Here is an 18,545-nt window from a genome sequence, read left to right as displayed (position 1 = left end):
GCTCAAACCCTTTGCAAACCACCCGGCCTGCAGCCTGCAGGGCACCAGGGACACCGCGGCCGGGCTGGGGGAGCGGCGGCAGCCCCGGGGCTCTGCCCCGCTGCCGGTACCGGAGCCCCGGTAGCTGAGGGCCTTTCCCCTCACCTTACCGGTCCAGCGCGTCCCCCCCTCTCCGGCCTGACACTTGGTACGTGCGGCGCCGCGTCCCCCTGTGTAACCATGGCGACGGCGCGGCCCAACCCACTACGGCGGGGGGAGACCGGAGGGGTCCCCGCTGTCGGGCCCGGGGCAGGTGCGCCCAGGGGGCAGCCCGCAAGGCCTCGCCTCAGGCGGCGGCGGGGCCGCAGCCGGTTGCAGGCAAATTTCTCGCTCACCTGCGAGCTGTTCTGGGCTAAACGGTGGCTTTCCCCGTCACGGTGCCCTGTACGAATCCAGGGGTGCAAGGGACTTGTGAAAATTTAAAGGCAGCCAGATGAAATCATCTAATTCCGGACGGCTCGCTGGCTTTGCACCGCGTTCCCCGTCAGGCGCACGCTCCCTCCCACAGCCTGCCCGGTGAGGTGAGGAGAAAGGGGGTAAATAAAATCTGAAGGTGACAAAGTTTCGTTGCCTTGCCTTAGCTTTGTTTTCCTTCTCATCAGCTGCTTCCTACATGGTTAGCTCTGTTCCCAGTAATGCACCAGTTGAAGGCAAGTTCGTTTACTAAAACATTCATTTGCCGTGTAGGGACCTTGGTTCTAATTGCTTGAAGGCAAATCCATGTCACAGATATGAGTAAAGAATTGTCTTAGCTGTAGGAAATCAAATTCTGAGCTTCAGCCAATGATATTACCCACAACACCGCCTTTTAACAAATATAACCCTTATCATAGAGCAAACAACCTCTTTGAGCTTATTGTCGTGTTTTCCAAATACAGGGTTGGTGCATGCCATCAGGGGAAAGCACAGGATGAATTCTTCAGCTACGGAGTATATTTCAGTTTCTTCTCCAAGCACTTATGACATGAGTAAAAAACCTTTTCCTCAGAGAGTAATCACGCAACCACATTTTCATCCTGCACATTGGAAAAAGACATCTGTAAGCAAAGGGGGCTTTGTCCCTGACTCCCAAGAGTCCGATTCTGAAAGCCTTGTTCAAGAGAGGCAGTATCAGCTGGAACTCCAGCAGCGAATTCGTGAAAATGAAGAGCTGGTAGGACTGTATGCTGATGAGGTGGAGAGTGACAGCTTAGAAGAAGAAGATAGCTTGGAGGAGATGAGTTTAAGAGAACAAGGAGTTAAGTATGACACAAATCAATATACAAATGGAACACGAGAGAAAGAGAGTAATGTAAGGTAAGGCATAATCTTTTCATAGAAGAGTATAATAGTTCTAACACTTTAAAGCCTTACATCCCTCAGAATATGTATTACATCTTCAAGACCAACTTAGGTTGCCAAAGTGATGTTAAGAACACCTAAGCACTGAGCTACATGCAAAACTACTGTTTCATCTTGCACTTATTCATAATTATTATACCCATTTTTCCAGCGTAGCCTCAACTGTTTATCATGTTGGCTGAAACACCAGTGCAGGAGGTTAAGATGGGACAGAAAGATCACTCACAGACCCTCCCCATATACTGGCTCTGGACACTACATACAGTTGCAAATGCTACACGCCTATTTATTTGCCTCTGTAACAGACAGGAAAGAAGGTAGGATGTGGTGAACTGATCTGTGCAGCAGCTCTGAGATCGTGGACTAGAGGATTTCTATGGTTGGGATCAGGGAGACACCAAGGACAAACACTGACCGTTTTCATTCCTTGCAAAAAGACCTGCGCTGAGCAAACTAGGCCACTGCCTGTAAGGAAACCTACAGGCAAAAACTGATGGGTTGAAAAAACACAGTTTTGCCCTTAAAACTGCATAAATCTAAAATAAAAAATAAGCAGAGGTTACCATCATCTTTAAACATTCTTTAGAAAGCATTAACTTGGCACATAAATAAAATTTAATTTGCTGTCATATGCATAAAAGGTTTAACACGGTATAAATTGGGAATAATTCTCAAATTTAAAGGGATTAAATTAAACCTGAAGTAATAATAATGTGCAGTTTCAATTTAATTGTCTACTTAAAATAAAATGGCAAACAAATGAAGGCTAAATGATTAATAGCATGCTTTTATTCACCTCCTCAACAGGCAAAATGGCCAGTTATTGAACATTTTATTGTGAGTGCAAATGATGTTAATTGTACTAGAAACATGCTCTAATTTTTAGTAATTTTTTTGACTGAATACTATGCTGAATGCGAGGCTCTTCATTAAATGGAAATTTGATTTTATTTTGTTTGAACTTAGCCTAGTAAGTACTCAAACACAGTCCATTAACCGGAGCAAATATCACAGCATATGCATATGAAACCCCCTCTCTACATCCATTACTAACCTCGGAATTTGAAGAGGAAACGCTGCATCTGTTGTCTGCGTACAACACTTTTGTTGATGAGTACAGAGTCCATCTAACCTTTATATCAAGTTGGGGGGAGGAATAAAAGGTGCACTTTTTGTCTGCAGATGATTAGAGATGAAGGAGCTCTTCACACTCATTTTGTTCCCTCGCGGTGACCTGGCCTGCATAATACAATTGAGCTGCTGTGCACTTATTTCAGCACAATAGAACTCTCTAGCATTATACTCTGTTATTTGAATCATTACAATTATATCACATATTTCTGTACTCATTTTGAAATATGGTCACCTATTTCTGTTTACCTGCGGTGTATGACAACTACGAATAATAATGTTTTCACTGGTGTAAATCATCTAATCCCTAGTATTCAGGGTACCATGGCACCAATGCTGAACAGAAATGAAAAGCATTGCGAGAGAAACAGACTATTTTATGACTTAGGAGCCACTTGAAATACAGGCATATACTTAACTAGTTTAGAAAGGATGAATAAATGATTTATGGAAACATTAATATGATTAACTATGCCACAGTTTAGAGAAATACAGCAAGATCAGTACATTTCTTTTGATTGGGGCTGAAGGGTCGGCTGTTTTCGGTACCTGTAAATGTTCCTTTGAAAGGGTCGCTCTTTACTAGTGTCCAAGAAACCAGGACTATTCTGCAGGTCCAGTTAAGAAAAAACAGTGTTAAAAGCTTTTTTCCACACTTGTATTCCTGCCACTGCCCACCCATCTCCTGGGAGCCAATTTGTGTGTATTTGGCTCAGGCAGTTGGTTTTCCTCCTGTTGGATCAGAATATAAATCGTAAACAGAATCAATTGTGTCATTTGTAAGGCAGACCATCTTTGTTGGCATTGCGACAAATGTCTTCTAATACCTGAAAAATCTTTTAATTGTTGCTACTTGTACTTCTACCGTATTCCACTGTGATCTGAACATCAGGCCAATTTATCATTCACTGATAATAAAAATTAAAAATGAAAAGGAGGTCCTGCCTAAATTTTTTACTCAAACCATGTTTGATAAAACTGTTCTGCTCCTGATCCAACAAATGGTCATAATGTATGCACTGAACTATTTCAATTGACCATGTTTGCAGAACATTTGTAGGCTCAAATTGCACACTGAAAAATGTAAGAGTTATAGTTTATACATAAATCATTCTATGTTTGTTTGTGTTGTTTGTTTTTTTTTTTAAATAGGGAACAGCAGCCTGTAGACAAATATTTCAACCTAAGGTATAATCCTAACTGGAAAAACACAAAAGAGGTAGCAGAATTTCCCGAGACAGCAAAACCATATCACATTGCTGGAGAAGGCAGTGTGGACTTTTCACAGGATTCATTTTACCTCCATTCCAGTGGCTCCCCAGAAGAAAAGAATCAACTGGAGGCAAAGTTGCAAGATTCATTCTCTGAGTTTGGTACAGAATTACCCAGCTTTCGTGAACCAGATGCCTTCATCAGCAGTGAGCCTTTTAGGTTACATACCAGAGGGAAGGAATCTGCAGATGGCTGTTATTTCAAACATAGTCCCAGTGCGCACAGCAGTGCTTTTTCTCTTCAGATTCAAGAAAATCAACCCCAAAGAGCAAAAAAAGACTTCGTGGAGAAAAATAAACGGACTTTGGGATTACGTACAGACAAGAAAACTTCGTATCTTCAGTTACACAGCAAAAAGCAAGGAGAAGTTCTTCAAGAGCAGGTGGGTGACTTCTACAAGTTTTCTAGTTGGTGTAGACTAACGACTGAATAAACTGGGGTCTAATGTTAAAATAGAATAGCTACATGATATTACAAGTTTGTGTGGGACCATCATGCAACCAATAACATAAGATTTCTGATGAGAAACTGGTTCACCTGTTTATGCTCCATATTATAATCACAATTACCTATTGCAGTAGGAAACCTTGATGTTTGGCTTAAAAAGTTACATCAGCGTTTTTCCACCCTCGCTAACCCTAACAAAACCGTGTATGTGAAGTTACATTTGAGCTTGAGAAATGCTGTGGTCACACTGCTTTCAAGGGCTGTGCTTAATGCTGTCCTTTAGGGTCACACATCTGGGAGTATCCAGGAAAGGGGTGTTAAGTTTTGGGTGGTCAGACAGCCCTTTCCCCCTTCATGCTTTCTCAGCCAGACCAAACCTTGTATTTGAACTCAGCCTGCTGGGAATGTGCAGCACAGGGATTTGGAGTGCCTGGCCTGATGATTGACTGTGAAATGTCAGACAACCTGCATTAAGGACTAAGTGGAAATGTAATGACAGCTCCTAATGAACCATTATACAAGAGTTCGTTGCTTTTCCTTGCTGCACATTATGCATAACAGCGAGGTGGATGTCACTGAATCACTCCACAAGTTATAGCACAAATAATTCTTATCTTGTAAAACTACAGAGACTTTCTGTTTCGAGTGCCACATTTTCCAAGGCTAATGAACAGTTGACACAACACTAGAGGGCATCTGCTGACTACATTACAATGAGTGCAACGGTGGGCAAGCTCTTTTCTATCAGAGCTATTAAAAGCACTTGTTTTTTTCAGTTATAATTTAGTTGATGGTAAAAATAATTAGTTTAGATGGCTACTAATTAAAGCCGTGTTGATATGATTATGTTTACTCTTTGAGAATTCTCAAAGTGTTTCATATTTAAGTATCGGAGCCAGGGATCGGGAATTCATTGTGTAGCCTAAAAGATATTTGAAAGATTATTGAAAGAGATGTAAAATAAAAACAAACAAACAACAACAACAAAAGCACTGTTAAAATCGGGGCTATATTCTGAGATCACCTTGCTGAGGGAGCCTGGGGAATAGCAGAGCTGTACCACAGCAGGAGCCAGGCAGCACATATGAAAAAGGTGTGCTTCTTTCCTCAACAAGCTGATGAAGCAGCAGCAGCATTTTCGGTCAGCTAGCTCTGGATTTGCCAGGAACAGACATAGGAAGAATTCCTTACCTCTCCTTGTCTTAATGAAGACATCCATCCCTCCACTTGTTGACCAAAACTGACCCTTGACTATGCTCTTCCAAAAAGATGTAAGAGACACCACCATCAGCTTCACAGAAACCAAGTGTTTGAACATGCTCCAGGACTGAGAGCTAAACTATCATCCTGCAGCCCTAAAACCATCCGCTGCTTTTACCCCCTGGCACACTGAAGAATTCTTCCCATGGCTATACCCAAGTCTTCCTAAAATCCATTACTATGATGTCCTCTGTTGAAAAGCTTTCAGAATGTCACTCCTCTAAACCCAGCTTCCAGTCTAGATTCATTCAATTCTGGTTTGCTCTTCTATCAACATTGTCTCATGGCTTAAAATGTTTTTTCCTCTGTGGAAGTTTTTTCCTACTTTGCCAGGTATTTCCAGCCTGTGCTCAGCCTGTATCTTGCTAGGCTTAACAAGCCCTACTCCTGGAGCCATTAGGCTTAAGCTGCACTTCCCACCCACCCGCCTGGTTTAAGGAACTTCCATTTTTTGCTGAGTACAGGTGATAAAACAAACCCAGCGCTGCCTGTGAAGCACCTTGAGTAACAGCATCAGTACTTCTGTCTTCTACTGCAAATACCTTGGCTGATGTGACGACAGAAGTATTGGCTTCAGCAGCACCCATAACCCTCACCCTTCTTGTAGCCGTCCCGCAAATCCCTCGGTTTGCTGGTGCTGGTGCAAAGGAGAGGAAGAGAAGAGAAGTTAAGGCTGGCGCTGCCCCAAAACTGGTGCACATGGAGTCAGTGCCAGGGTGAACGTCTGACAGCATCAGGGAGATTGAGAGGGGAAACCTGGAGAGAGATGAGGAAAAATACTATCTGTGCTGCGGGTGTGAATTAAGAGGGATTTTTATAAAGGGCAACATCACTCATACCTACTTTACAGCAGCAACGCCCCTGGGTTATTCTCCATTTCACTTGAAGTGGAGGAGAAGTGAGGCCCAAAGCCTTAGGATCTGACAGATGGTTTCACAGGGTAGAAGACAAACTGCCAAGGGTCTCACTCACAGTGCTCCAGTGAAACAAACACAGGGGTCCATCAGGGCTTCAGGGCAGGAAGCCCATTAAAAAAAAATTAAAAAACGTCTTCAGACAATTTGCAGTACAGAGAAGAAAATCCAAACATCTCAAGACTCAAGATGCTCGATTCAACAGTCAAGTCTTCTCGCTTAGGCCAGTCACCTCATGTGAAAAACAATTAAAAGTACAAAACCAGCAAATATGCAGGGATACAAACAAGCCACACGTATTCTTCTGCAGCAATTAAACATGTTCTGAAACTGTTTTTTTTTTCCCTAAACTGGATTATTATGAGCTTTGCAGGATGTTAAAGCTGTTTTTTAGCAGTACAGTCACTGTTAGGTGTCAGGGACTGTCGTAATGAAATGGTTGTGGGCACTGAAATAAGTGCATTGCACACAAGTTTATACAACTGGCATGATATTAGGTAAAATATTTGCAGCCTTGTCCTTGAAAGATTTTCAGATGTTACCTCTGTGCATACAGACAGCTGCCTGCATGTACCAAAATATACCATAAATGCGTGTCGATCTGTATATTTACTAATTTATATAGCATTTTATAAAGCATCAAGTTCTTGGCAGTGTTGCCTGATTCTTTAAGAACCCGATGATGAGTTTCTTTGAGAGAGAGAGAGAGAGAGAAAGAGAGAGAAGTAGCAGCCAAATCTAGCTCAGCTGTACTCAATCTGAGTTGCTTTCCTACCTACAAGCCCCTTACTTCAAAGCAAGGAACATAATGTACAATTTTTTAATGGCTCTAGACCAAGGCACTCAGACTCTCTGTGCACTGCGCCTTACCTCAGTGTAAACACCTAATCAAGATTGCCTGCGCTTCAACAATAGCAGCCAAATGCAATTCGAGAACCACAAGCCTTTGAAGTCCTCACTGCAAAGGCCGGTTTTCTAGTCTGGGATAATGACATGCCATGATTGCTGTCTTTGTTGTATCTTTTCAGTAGAGAAGCAATTATGGGCCTCAATTTAACAGAATAGGCATTACACAGCTTATGATGCTCAAAATGCAATTTCATTTGATCATTTTCTCAATTTGATTGGTATTAATAGAATAGTTCACAAAAAATGCTGGCAGAGGTTGTGTCCTGTTCCTCTTTCAAAGAGATAATGTAGAAGTATGCTTTACCTGCCCAGTAAACTATCAGTGCAGTGAGTCAGTTGGTTCCACCAAAAACATCTTCCTGACTGCAGAGCTGCATCTATCCACATCAGGAAGCCTACGAGGAAACTTTGTTACCTTTTCTAGCAACAGCTACAGAATCTGCATGGTCATTTGGGGCAGCAAGGTCATCTGAACACTCAGCAATGGACCCTACCTACCTTTATCTTCTTCTCCCTATCTCTCACCCCCAAAAATGTGGGTCTCAGCTCCCCAAAAGGTTTTAACACTTCCTCCACGCTGATTTCACCATGATGGTTTTCCATTAGTACTACTGACCTTAGTCACAAACACCTCGCCAGTGCAACTTCTGCTTTAGCCAGCATCACTCTGCAGCCACCCCTACTACAAGCAAGCCCCTACAACTACAAAAGTTGTCTCTTTATTGTGGGACTGCACACTTCACAGAGATCACACCTCCTAGAGAACAGAGCAGGATAATTTCAGACAGCGCAAGTACAAATAAAAAGTAAGAAAGCATTCTGTTTTGTGAAACTTTCCAGATTGAAAAAAAGTTTGATGCCTTCAATAAAATTTTTCATTATTACCATATCTACATGGGAATCTCTTGGCTTTGAAATCTGCAGAGCCAGCAGCCACCCTTGAGTAATTAATTGCTCAAATCCAGTTTCTAGACATGGTGCTACTATGGCTGTGACCACACGAAGATACACTTCTTGTTCCTGGGCTTGCTCTTTTGCAAAAGCAGTTTGATAGTGTTGCCCTTTTGGCTGTTCTTTGTTTCTGTAGCTACTCTTTGTGCTTTCCTACCAACACTGCTGTGTTTTGCCATCTTCTTCCACGTGACCGAGTTGTTCAAGACCTTGCTGCGGTATGTTTACCCACCAGTATCTTGGTGCACTGGCTGATTGCCTGGACAATGGCAATTGTCTGGCTGATCTTTTACTAGGTACATGCACTGACTTTCATATAAATTGAGGAGCCCAGGCATTTGAAAGTTACAAGTAGATTTCTGTGCCGCATGCTTCCTGCAATTTTCTTTTCCTCTCTTCTCCTTAAAAGTAGAAGGAATACTCCCTGCTACCACACTGCTATTGATGTTTTTTGCCTTCCTTTTCATTTGTTCTTTTAGCCATTCATTTTCTTGCCATCTATTATATAATGCCTAAGTTGACCATTTGAGCTTTACTGGGAGTCAAATTATTTCTCATCCTTTCCCAGGACTTTTAAATCCTTGCTATGTCTGGGCTATCTTTATGTGTGGCCATAAACATTCTGTTTTTTCAGATTGCAGATACTAAAACTGTTGATGAGGAACCAGTTCAGAGTGTCCCACCATTCCAGAACGTGAAAATGGACCCTGAAGACAAGTGGTACCTGAAGTCACAGCAGCTCAAGGTTCCTTTTCAATAGAACATGATAATTGAATTATATAAGTAAAAGCATGCAAGTTTGAATATTTCAAGCTGATTATTTCTAGAGTGCCAATTACTGTCAATAAATCCTTAGGTATAAAACTGCAGATAACCACAAAAAAATTAAGGCCTATGCTGGTTTCTATACTGAATGATTTTAAATCAAAAAGATTTCCAAATCCCAAGAAATTATGAGCTTAAAGAGTCTGTTTAGGACATTATTTGTTTGATAATGTAAAAGAGCAAATTAGTATATTGTCACGTTTCCTCATTCATGAGGATTCTGAGATAGAATTTAACTGCTGTTGCATTACTTGTCCCCAAAAATCCCAGTGAACACTAAGGGGCTGCCATAAAACAGAAAATATTACAAGTAGAAAAAGTTGCAGTGACCTCCACTTGCACAGAAGGTTTGTTTTACGCTGGCCTTTCAAACCAATATAATGGGGTACTCTGGAACAATAAAAGAGACCTGTTCATCATCACTGGTGAAAAAAAAAAAACAACAAAACACAAGAAGTTCAGAATGAGAACTTCAGGCTAACTGGAATTATTATTAGCAAACCTGGTTACTGACTTTGTATCGAACGTACTTGAAGTAATTCAAGCAGATGGTTTAAATTCATTTAAGAATAGAAGCTGCGCTTTTACAAACAAGATTTTATGCTGCTGTTCATTTTAAGAGATGGGCTCTAAATATGGAATTACAGAGCGAGAGAGGTATTTCACTGAGCTGCTCGTTCCATTTAAATGGGAAAACATTGGCCTAGAGTCAGTTTGGCAGCAGTGGATGCTTTCCACCGCTGGCACAGTATGCCAGAACACTAATCGCTACAGCAGAGGTCGAGCTAACAAATCATCATCTTGGCACCAGGAGTCAGGATTCCCCAGTGCTAAAGCTTTCGCCAAAACATGCTGCTCTATATGTGGATTTAATACCTACCATTAAGTAGTTATTCTGAGTGCATATGCTATGTAGTGGTTGCAAGTGTTGCTAACAAAAGAACCCTAGAGAGACAGGAGGATGAAATGGAGGATTTTAGTGCTGACAAAGATTAAATGGACTGAGAATGGATTTGTATATTACCTAGACGGAAAGCCATGCCTTCCCTCAAAATGGGCAATACCCGATGCTGTAATTGGAAAGCAGTGAATAAACTCCAGATTTGGAGTATGTCTGTTTAGCTGAACACAGTAGTCCTGGTGTGCTTAAATTTTTAAATTGTTTCTTTACTATTTGGATAATGTTTTTTCAGGACACAGGACAGGGAGGAGTGCTTGGTTTAGAAGTGAAATCATTTAAATCATTGACATACTTTTTTTTTCTGCTGTGGACCAGTCTAATAATGTGCACATAGCTATCTCTTCATGAAATTTAGTACAATTTACCATACCTAGGTCTCTTTAAGGGCCCTTTCATCAGAAGATGTTTTGTTCAAAAACCCCAGATCCCAAATCCAGAAACAAATGCCACAAAATAAGACTGTTGTCTGTACCATAGTAGACTTCAGGAAACAGATGCTTTTCCTTTAACACGTCACTCTGTGAAGAGTTAACTTTTAAAATTAATTTCCATCCCGATACTCATTCAGACATAGAAAACATTGCTGTAATCCCTTTCAGGTGAGGCTGTGTGTTGTAACAGGCAAGCTTACCCATACGCTTGTATATTGTTGATCTTAATGAACATACAAAATAGCAACAAATGAAATTCACCCCGCTTTTGATAACTTGTTTTAGGATCACCAAAACAAGTGGTCCCAGAGAAAGAAGATAAAATCCAACCAGAGTCTCAAAGGGGGAGCTTTCTCAAGGAGTGATAACCAACAGCCACCAGGAAGACTAGCAGAACCAAAGCCTTGGCATCGCCCAACGTCAGAATTTCGGACAGCTCCCACACAGGCAGCAGAGCAAGACAGCAGCAGTGCACCGCAGAAATGGCTGTGCCCCAGTCTTTCTGTCGGACATGACACTAATACAGCAGCAAATTCCAAAAATTGCTTAATCAATTTCCCAAATCAGAGACATTCTGTTAATCAGGATTTTACCACACCTACCTATCCTATTCATCCAACACCACATAAACTTAACCCAGCAGAGGTTATGTCACCGGCATATACCAGCAAGGAGACCAAGAAGTATCAGCATCAACCTCCAAATGGACTTCCACATGACCAGCAACATTTATACACGGATGATACTGCAAAGTTTTTTCCAAGAGATGGCAGTACCGATGGTCAAGCATATCCAAATCAGAGGAATATTTCATCTACTTTTAATGCTAATTTTCAAGAACTGGTAAAGGACCATATATCACTTCAGGATTGCAAGAGGCACAATTATGCACAAAAAAGTTATCACAACCATGCTGTCAGTAGTTTAAGGTAAGGATATGTGTTGAAACAATATTATGGTAACACTATAATACCCAAATAAATTAGAGATGAACAAGAAAATGTGTTTTTTTTTAGTCCCAGAATCCAAAGGATAAAATTCTTCTGCTACAAGCCTACCACTATACATTACTACTAACTTAAGATTCATTCCAACTATTGATTTTTTATATATATATCATTGGAAAAGGACCATTCTATACTCTATTCTCTCTTGCACAAAAAATTTTCTGTGACTGAAAGTTTCCCTTAAAGACTAGAAGTTGTTTTTTTATAAAAAAAAAAAAAGAGCATTGTACCTAAACTATAACTGCATAGAATTATATCAAAATTTGCCTTACAGGGTGAATATCCAGAGTTACTCTAGTGCTAATTCTGGCTTACCACACAGCCTTTAAAAGTTGTCCACATTTACCATCATGGATTGCCACATGCACAATCAGTAAGATTCAACTGTTATTCTAGGTGTCCTGTGTTAGTGTAGGAGCTAAAAGTCTTTGTGTGCATGTTCTGGGAATAAAGGCTGGACACTGTTGGCATGTTGAGCATGAAAATCTAATACCAGCTTTGTAGAGATTCACCTGCCTTGATAAAAATGAAGGTTTTATTTCAAATAGACAAAGAATTATTTCACTACTTAGCAGACCTGATCCGAAGCCCTTTAAAGGCAGTTTTCATTGATGTAAGCTAGCTTTGCATCAGGCTGAAAATATCCCCATCTGTGTTTTTTCCATTCATATTAAACGGTTTCTGTTCACTTGGGTGCAAACAGAGTCAGTCCCTGTAAAATGCCCATGTGTCCACCTTCATGTTCCCATTATATTCCATGAGCAGTGATTCTTTGTACAGACTACTAGGAGAGCTATCTGCTGTATACAAATAAATATATATCTTCTTCCTCTTTCTTTTTTGAGGCCTTCCCAGTCACCAGCAGCCTGTTGTACAGCCTCCCAGCTTACGCAAACCACAGAGCAACATCACCAAGAAGTGTCTCATCTGAAAGAAGCTCACTTAGCTGATGACAGGCACTTGTTCAGCCCACTTCCACCAGTAATTCCACAGGCTGAAAGTGAGTCAGAGGTGGATCCAAAGAGAGGTGAAGGAAATCAAGCGAAAATAAACCGAAGCAACTCTGAAGGATATCTCATGCTAATGGAAAAGCAAAAACAGCCTAAAGTCTACAAGAAGGTAATCAAGTAGCCATAGATTGGGCAATTTTACCTTTTTACTTCCTCCTCTGGTTATTTTTTTCTTGATAAACCAAAGATCTTCACTAAAAAAAAAAAAAAAAAAAAAAGCACACAGATGCACAATGACTTACCCAGACCATTACATGTCACAAATGTGGAAACAGACACTGAAGATGAAGACATGTATTGGTAGTTTTGTCTGACCAAATTATTTGAATCTAGAGAGAGAGGCAATTCACTGCCACCTCTACGTCACTTTCATTCTTGATTAGCTCTAAGAACACACAGAGCAGTTTTTGTCCTTTAAGGTATCCAGTGATAAAATGATTTGGAATAAAGCTGTTTGTATAAAACAGCAGGTAGCCAGGCTTCAGATCTGAGCAAACCATTATCTTGGGTCATGCTCATTTGCTATCCAACTCAAATCTCTTGGTTTCCTAGGGAATCACACTGAACAAGACCAAACTTAGAGGATTTGTAAAGCTAACGGCATAAACATTATTACAGGTCTGCTGACAATCCCATTGTGGTCCTTGTTAAAACTTTGTGCTTTTTGTTTCTGATGTGTATCCAGATTTCATGCTGTAAGCAGTTAACACAGATGCAGTGGAAGAGAATAGAGATATCCCTGTGTGTCCATGACAAATTAAATGTTTACGAAGTTAGCTCCATGTCTCAGGACAGACAAGCTAATCTGGAGTAATTACTCATGTGCTTCATCTAGGAGGGCGTTTGTGTATTGCTGCCTGAATGCCCCTAAGAAGAATTAACTGGATTATGATAGTAACTGAAGGGCAGATTTCCTTCCCTTTCTGTTTCCCTGAGTTCAAACCATTGTTTCTGTCCTGTATTTTCAGTAGCTTTCTCACACTTCACATGTGAGAAATGTCACAGAGAATAGGACAGTTTATATCCCACAGAGGGATCCAGCTTTTCCTAATAAACAAATACAGTCATACTCATCACAAGTTTTTAAAATGTAGTCATTTTTTTTAAATTAACCTAGTCTTCTTAACATTGTTTTAAAATTCTGGAAGTATTGAGGTTGTTTGTTTTTTTTTGTTGTTGTTGTAAAGTCATAAAGGGTTCAAATGGTGTCATCCATCACTCATTTTCTGTCTTACCTATGCATTTGTAAGGCTGTAGCTGTGCTGCAAGGCGTACATTTTGCATCTGTCTGTGTACAATTTTGCATTGCAGTTTTGAGAACAAAGAATTGTTACTATCACTAATAATGTTTGCCTATTTTTTTGCCACTGTTGTGGTTTAACTCAACAGTCAGCTAAGCACCACACAGCCATTCGATCACCTCCCACTCCTACCCCAGCTGAAACCAGGGCAGCTACCAAAATCATTTACTTTTATCTGTTTCTCTTATAATAGTTTCTTTGGAATTTCGTTCTGGTAACTGTCAATTGGGTCACTATAACCTGTTTAAAGCTCTCAAAAGATCATTTTTGACTGCAAAAGTATTGCTTTGTGATGTGGATGACTGGCAATTATCCATCTGGATTCAAAGGAAATACAGTGTAATTTGATTTCTGCAATTAACTCAATCTTTTTGGTCACTTACAATCTTTGAAATGAGACATGGCAGAGGTAAGACTGAAACTGTAAGTTGAATTGTGCTCTTATGTTTGTTGTCCACTACAAGACTGGTTTTAATTATGCTCTCTATGAGATGATATAAAGGGAAATCTGTCACTACGCTGTGTTTTTCAGCCATATAGCTCAAAAGCCTACATGAATTTGGACGTGAAGCTTGGAGGCCTCGGACCTGACTATGAAGCCATCAAGGAAAAAGTAAGTAGCATAGCCAGCTTAAACAGCAACAGAGGTGTAAACGGAAGACTCCAGTGGAAAAAGTGTTTCATTGATGGATCACGGAGATGTGTAGTTAACCATACTCTTTTTTTCTTTTGTCAGAAAGAGAAGTTAAAGCAACAAAAGGAATATGCAAAGCAAATAAAGGAACACAACATGAAAAACATTGCTTTGGTTCAGAGGTTACCTACAAAACCCCAGGTCATATCTTTAGTGTCAAGACAGAAGGTAAGACTAGAGTTTGTGTCAAATGTATGCAGGGAATGATTCTGAACTTTGCACAAAGAAAAAGAAAAGCAGGAAATTTAAGTCATAGTATGCTGAAATACTTTATCTACATTGATTTTCCTTTAACTCTTAGGACTTCTACTCTAATGGGATCTCAGCAGGTGCTCTGTGCATCTATTCTATTGCTGTAGATGTATGCCAAGAGCTGCTGATTTCTTTGCCAGTCTTCAGTCCACGCATCCACCTTGCTCATCATGAGAATGTACCAATTGGAAGTGGAGCAGTACTCCACACAAGCTATGGCTTAACCAGCCAGTGATGTTTTCCTGGCAAAAGGGCAAGAATAAAGGAGAGCAGGACCCCTGCAGGAACACTACCCAGTGCAGCACATGATCTATTACATCGGTGTTAGAGTCCATGCCACTACACAGTGCACCCTTCCAATGGACCACAGATAACCTCTTATTAGTCTATTATCCACCTGTCTGCCAGTCTCAATCACAAACTCTTTTCACTTCAGTTGCATAGCTACCGTAATTGGCCTTATTTTCAAGCCCATATAACATTACTTTAGCCTTCACTGGCCTTCAAAAATAACCTAAATGAGCAACAGCTGACTACTTGACAATGGCATATATAAACAAACAAAGGGAGTGCCTTTTACCTCTTGGAGGAAGTAATAAAGCTCTGAAAATACCACATGTTCTGTCAGATCAGCTCTGCAGGAGCTCACCCTCCTGGTGCTGAAAGCACACTAGGTATTTCTCCAAGGTGACAAACGAGAACTGCATGCCTCAGAGAAAAAAGTTTTTGAGTTTACAATTAGTTGAATTCCTCAGTTACTTGCATTCATTTTCAAATTTCATATAAACCACAAAGAGATGAAACTGCATTCTTTAGATGTTAAAAGGGCTTTGGATTCCTTCAGAAGACTTCCTGGTCTGTCTCTTTCACCAACAACATGAGATAATGCAACTTCCACTTGAGACTTAAGAGGTGTCTCCAGGTACATGGCTGAAACATAGATACCAAAAGACACCTCAGGTAAAACCAGGGCTCTCACACTTTCAGAATTTTCACAATACTATTTCTAATTTCTCTGCAAGGTAGCTTTACAGGTCTTGTACATCTTTGACAATCCTACAGGCATCTGCTTTGCATTCTTCTTTCAGCATGGCCCTGATCTGCTTCAGTGATGCATGCCAGATCTAGAACAGCAACTTGAATGCTCCTGTTTTCTTTTTTGCTTTTGATAGTTAAGTCTATCATACGGTAGAAACTAATGACGGTTAAACAGAGCTGAAATACTTCGTATTTGCACAGTATAGTCTTTACCCACTTCTCACATGCAGGTTTATCTACATACTGCTATGGAAACACATATTTGGAAAGCACATGATGAAAAAAAATGGTCTGCCAGGCTAGGAAGTACAGTTCTTCCAGATGTGCTGTCCCTGTCAATGTTCCATTACTGCCCTCCTTTCCCTCTGCTTCATCTGCTGTGTATTTGTTCAGCATATACACAGTCAGAATATCTGCAGTAGTAAAATGGTTTGTTTCCCACTGCTGTTCATGTTCTCAGTATAGTACGTGTAGATCCTGGACAGACTGGGTGTTCCTGATAAAGAAACGAGACCTTTCGATACATCAGTTCCTTAGATTTTGTCATCAAAATGCTCAGTTTCCATCTTTGTCTCATTAACCTATGTAACACCTTGCAAGGTATGATTGGGAATAGGAGCTTAATGAGATATTTTTTTTAATGAAGTTTAGAGACTTAATAGACAGTGTTGCTTTTTTGTTTTTAAAGAAAAAAATGCTATACTTCTGTATGTCAGGTGGCCTCCAGAGATAAGTGTCAGGAAGCAAATCTCCTTGAGGTGGGTTATTTTTCCCATTGGAGAGGTTTCTTGCTGTTGCCACTGAGGCGTCTAATACTGAACACTGACAGAAACAAAATCAGGAATTAGAAGAACTACTGACTTGACTGAGCATAGAAACATCCAAATTTTCTTGAAGTGAAGGACAGGTTTCCTCTTAATCACAATTTCTGCAATCTTCATGTTTTTAGGCACTGGAATATGCTAAGAAGATTCCGAAACCAAAGACTTTCACAGCAAAACAATTAGATGAAGAGGTGAAAGAGGAAAGAATTCCAACAACAACTTTAAAAGGAGACAGTTTTCCTCAAATTGCATCTTTGGAAACTTTACAAAGCAGACATGAGAAGGAGAAGCAAGTTGTAGCTGCTTTCAGAACCCTTCATATCTTATAAGTGGTTTGAAATGATTACAGATATCTTCAAAGCAAAAATATCGGAACTGTTTAATTATGAGCTATAACCATCACATATTGATTTACCATTCCATTCAAATATAAAGTGGTTTAAGTTTAATCAATTTTAGAATCAGTTCTACTGTATCTAATTTCTAAAAACATAAACACTTACATATGTAGCATTTTAAATGTACTCATCTCTTTTCTGTTTTTTGTTGCTGCTGGTTTTTTGTTTGTTTCTTTGTTTTGTTTTTTCCTTGAAATGAACTGTTGCAGTTGCATCTTTGAGACTAATCAGCTAGTGGCTTGTCAGAGCTGGGTCATTTTTAGACATGTCAAACATACAAGTGTATCTGTAAAACATTAAAAAGAATCACCACTTTCATTTGATGATACCAGCAATGTTTCTCTTTTTTAAAGTGCAGAGGAGACTTTGGCAGACTATCCAGAAATAAAGTCAAATCCATTGCTGGTAAGAAAGGGAACAAAACTGTGCAAACACATCAGTTGGTAGTGATACAATTCTGATTATTCAGCTGTTACTCTGTTAGTGAATCATTGTCACAGCAAGACCAAAATTTTGAAGCTTCATTTGGGACAGGAAAATATGAAGCTAGAACTGGCTGTTCATACAGACAATCTGTTATTAACCAGAAGCAGTTAGAAAATATATTGAGTAGCTAAGGATAATTGAGAGATACATGTTTGAGAGGAAACAGCTTTTAACAGATTAAATCTATAAAAATAACAGCCAACAGATGGGTTTCTTAGGATGGTTCTGTTTCTTCAAGTTAGTAAATTATGAAATAAGTCAGCATATGAAATGTGATTAGAAAACACAGTGAGGGAATTTTGAAGAAAACACTACAATCTCTTAGAAAATAGACTAGTTAAAAAAAAAAAAAAAACAACTTGTGATTATGTGTAATTGCTTTATCTGATTTATTAAGTCCTGTTTGTATGGGAGGAGAGAGAATTAGTTAAAGGCAAAGTGGGGAATAAATGAATATCTCCGATATGGCTTTGTTTTTTTTTTTCTAGATGCACTGAGATCTTCTTTTCAAGGTAAAGATAGAAATGAGTAAGATTTAACAGATTTCTGGGTTAACATTTCACCATATTACATCTCTCCATTACAGAAGAAGACACGTTCCTTTCTTTAAAACCCTCCTGACCCACCTAAGAGATAGGAAGCTCTTCATGCTATGGTTGCTTCCCACCATACATGCTGAGGTGCTCTGCTGAATCAGACTTTGTGATGTACATAATCTTTGGGGGAAACTTGGTAGAAGAATTGCCTTGGGTTGGGTTGCAAGGAAAATATTTTGGATTCCACAGTACAGCAGTAGACATCTGTTGTGCAACAGGACTGTCCTCTGGCTCAGCCTCCTTCCTCCTCCCCTTTGGGATCTGGACACGTCAGCATTTGGCCCCTTTCTGCAGAACGTGCATGCCTGCAGTATGATCCAGCAAGCTAGACAGGGTAAATGTTTCCATGCCATGCCAGTTGCTGCTTTTCTGGATTTATTTTTAAACTAAATGGTAACACTTTGAAGCATTTCTGATTAGGGAACCTCAACTTGTTGTTTCTGCTTAAAAGTGATAAT

At 40.0% G+C, this 18,545-nt stretch overlaps 2 protein-coding genes across 4 annotated transcripts in view; one reads left to right on the top strand and one right to left on the bottom strand.

Annotated features, from left to right (window-relative positions):
- Window positions 1-18,545, bottom strand: part of BSX (brain specific homeobox) — a 105,914-nt gene that overhangs the window by 79,046 nt on the left and 8,323 nt on the right. The window lies entirely within an intron of this gene.
- JHY (junctional cadherin complex regulator) lies at window positions 197-17,120 on the top strand. Its single transcript, XM_068659430.1, has 9 exons — window positions 197-560; window positions 918-1,335; window positions 3,664-4,165; window positions 8,899-9,009; window positions 10,767-11,410; window positions 12,334-12,607; window positions 14,332-14,412; window positions 14,536-14,661; window positions 16,733-17,120. Exons 2-9 carry the CDS (start codon window positions 950-952, stop codon window positions 16,934-16,936), a joined length of 2,328 nt encoding a protein of 775 aa, XP_068515531.1. The 5' UTR covers window positions 197-560; window positions 918-949; the 3' UTR covers window positions 16,937-17,120.

The sequence above is a fragment of the Anas acuta genome, chromosome 23 (genome assembly GCF_963932015.1).
Source record: "Anas acuta chromosome 23, bAnaAcu1.1, whole genome shotgun sequence".
In the NCBI taxonomy this organism is placed as follows: Eukaryota; Metazoa; Chordata; class Aves; order Anseriformes; family Anatidae; genus Anas; species Anas acuta.
This window is presented reverse-complemented; position numbering and strand designations above follow the sequence as displayed.

What these genes read in the sequence shown, in the direction of transcription:
- JHY (XM_068659430.1), top strand. Translation starts at nt 950, where the DNA reads ATGAATTCTTCAGCTACGGAGTATATTTCAGTTTCTTCTCCAAGCACT. An exon ending in AGCCTAAAGTCTACAAGAAG is followed by an intron (nt 12,608 to 14,331) that starts GTAATCAAGTAG and finishes TGTGTTTTTCAG; the next exon opens with CCATATAGCTCAAAAGCCTA. An exon ending in ATGAAGCCATCAAGGAAAAA is followed by an intron (nt 14,413 to 14,535) that starts GTAAGTAGCATA and finishes TTCTTTTGTCAG; the next exon opens with AAAGAGAAGTTAAAGCAACA.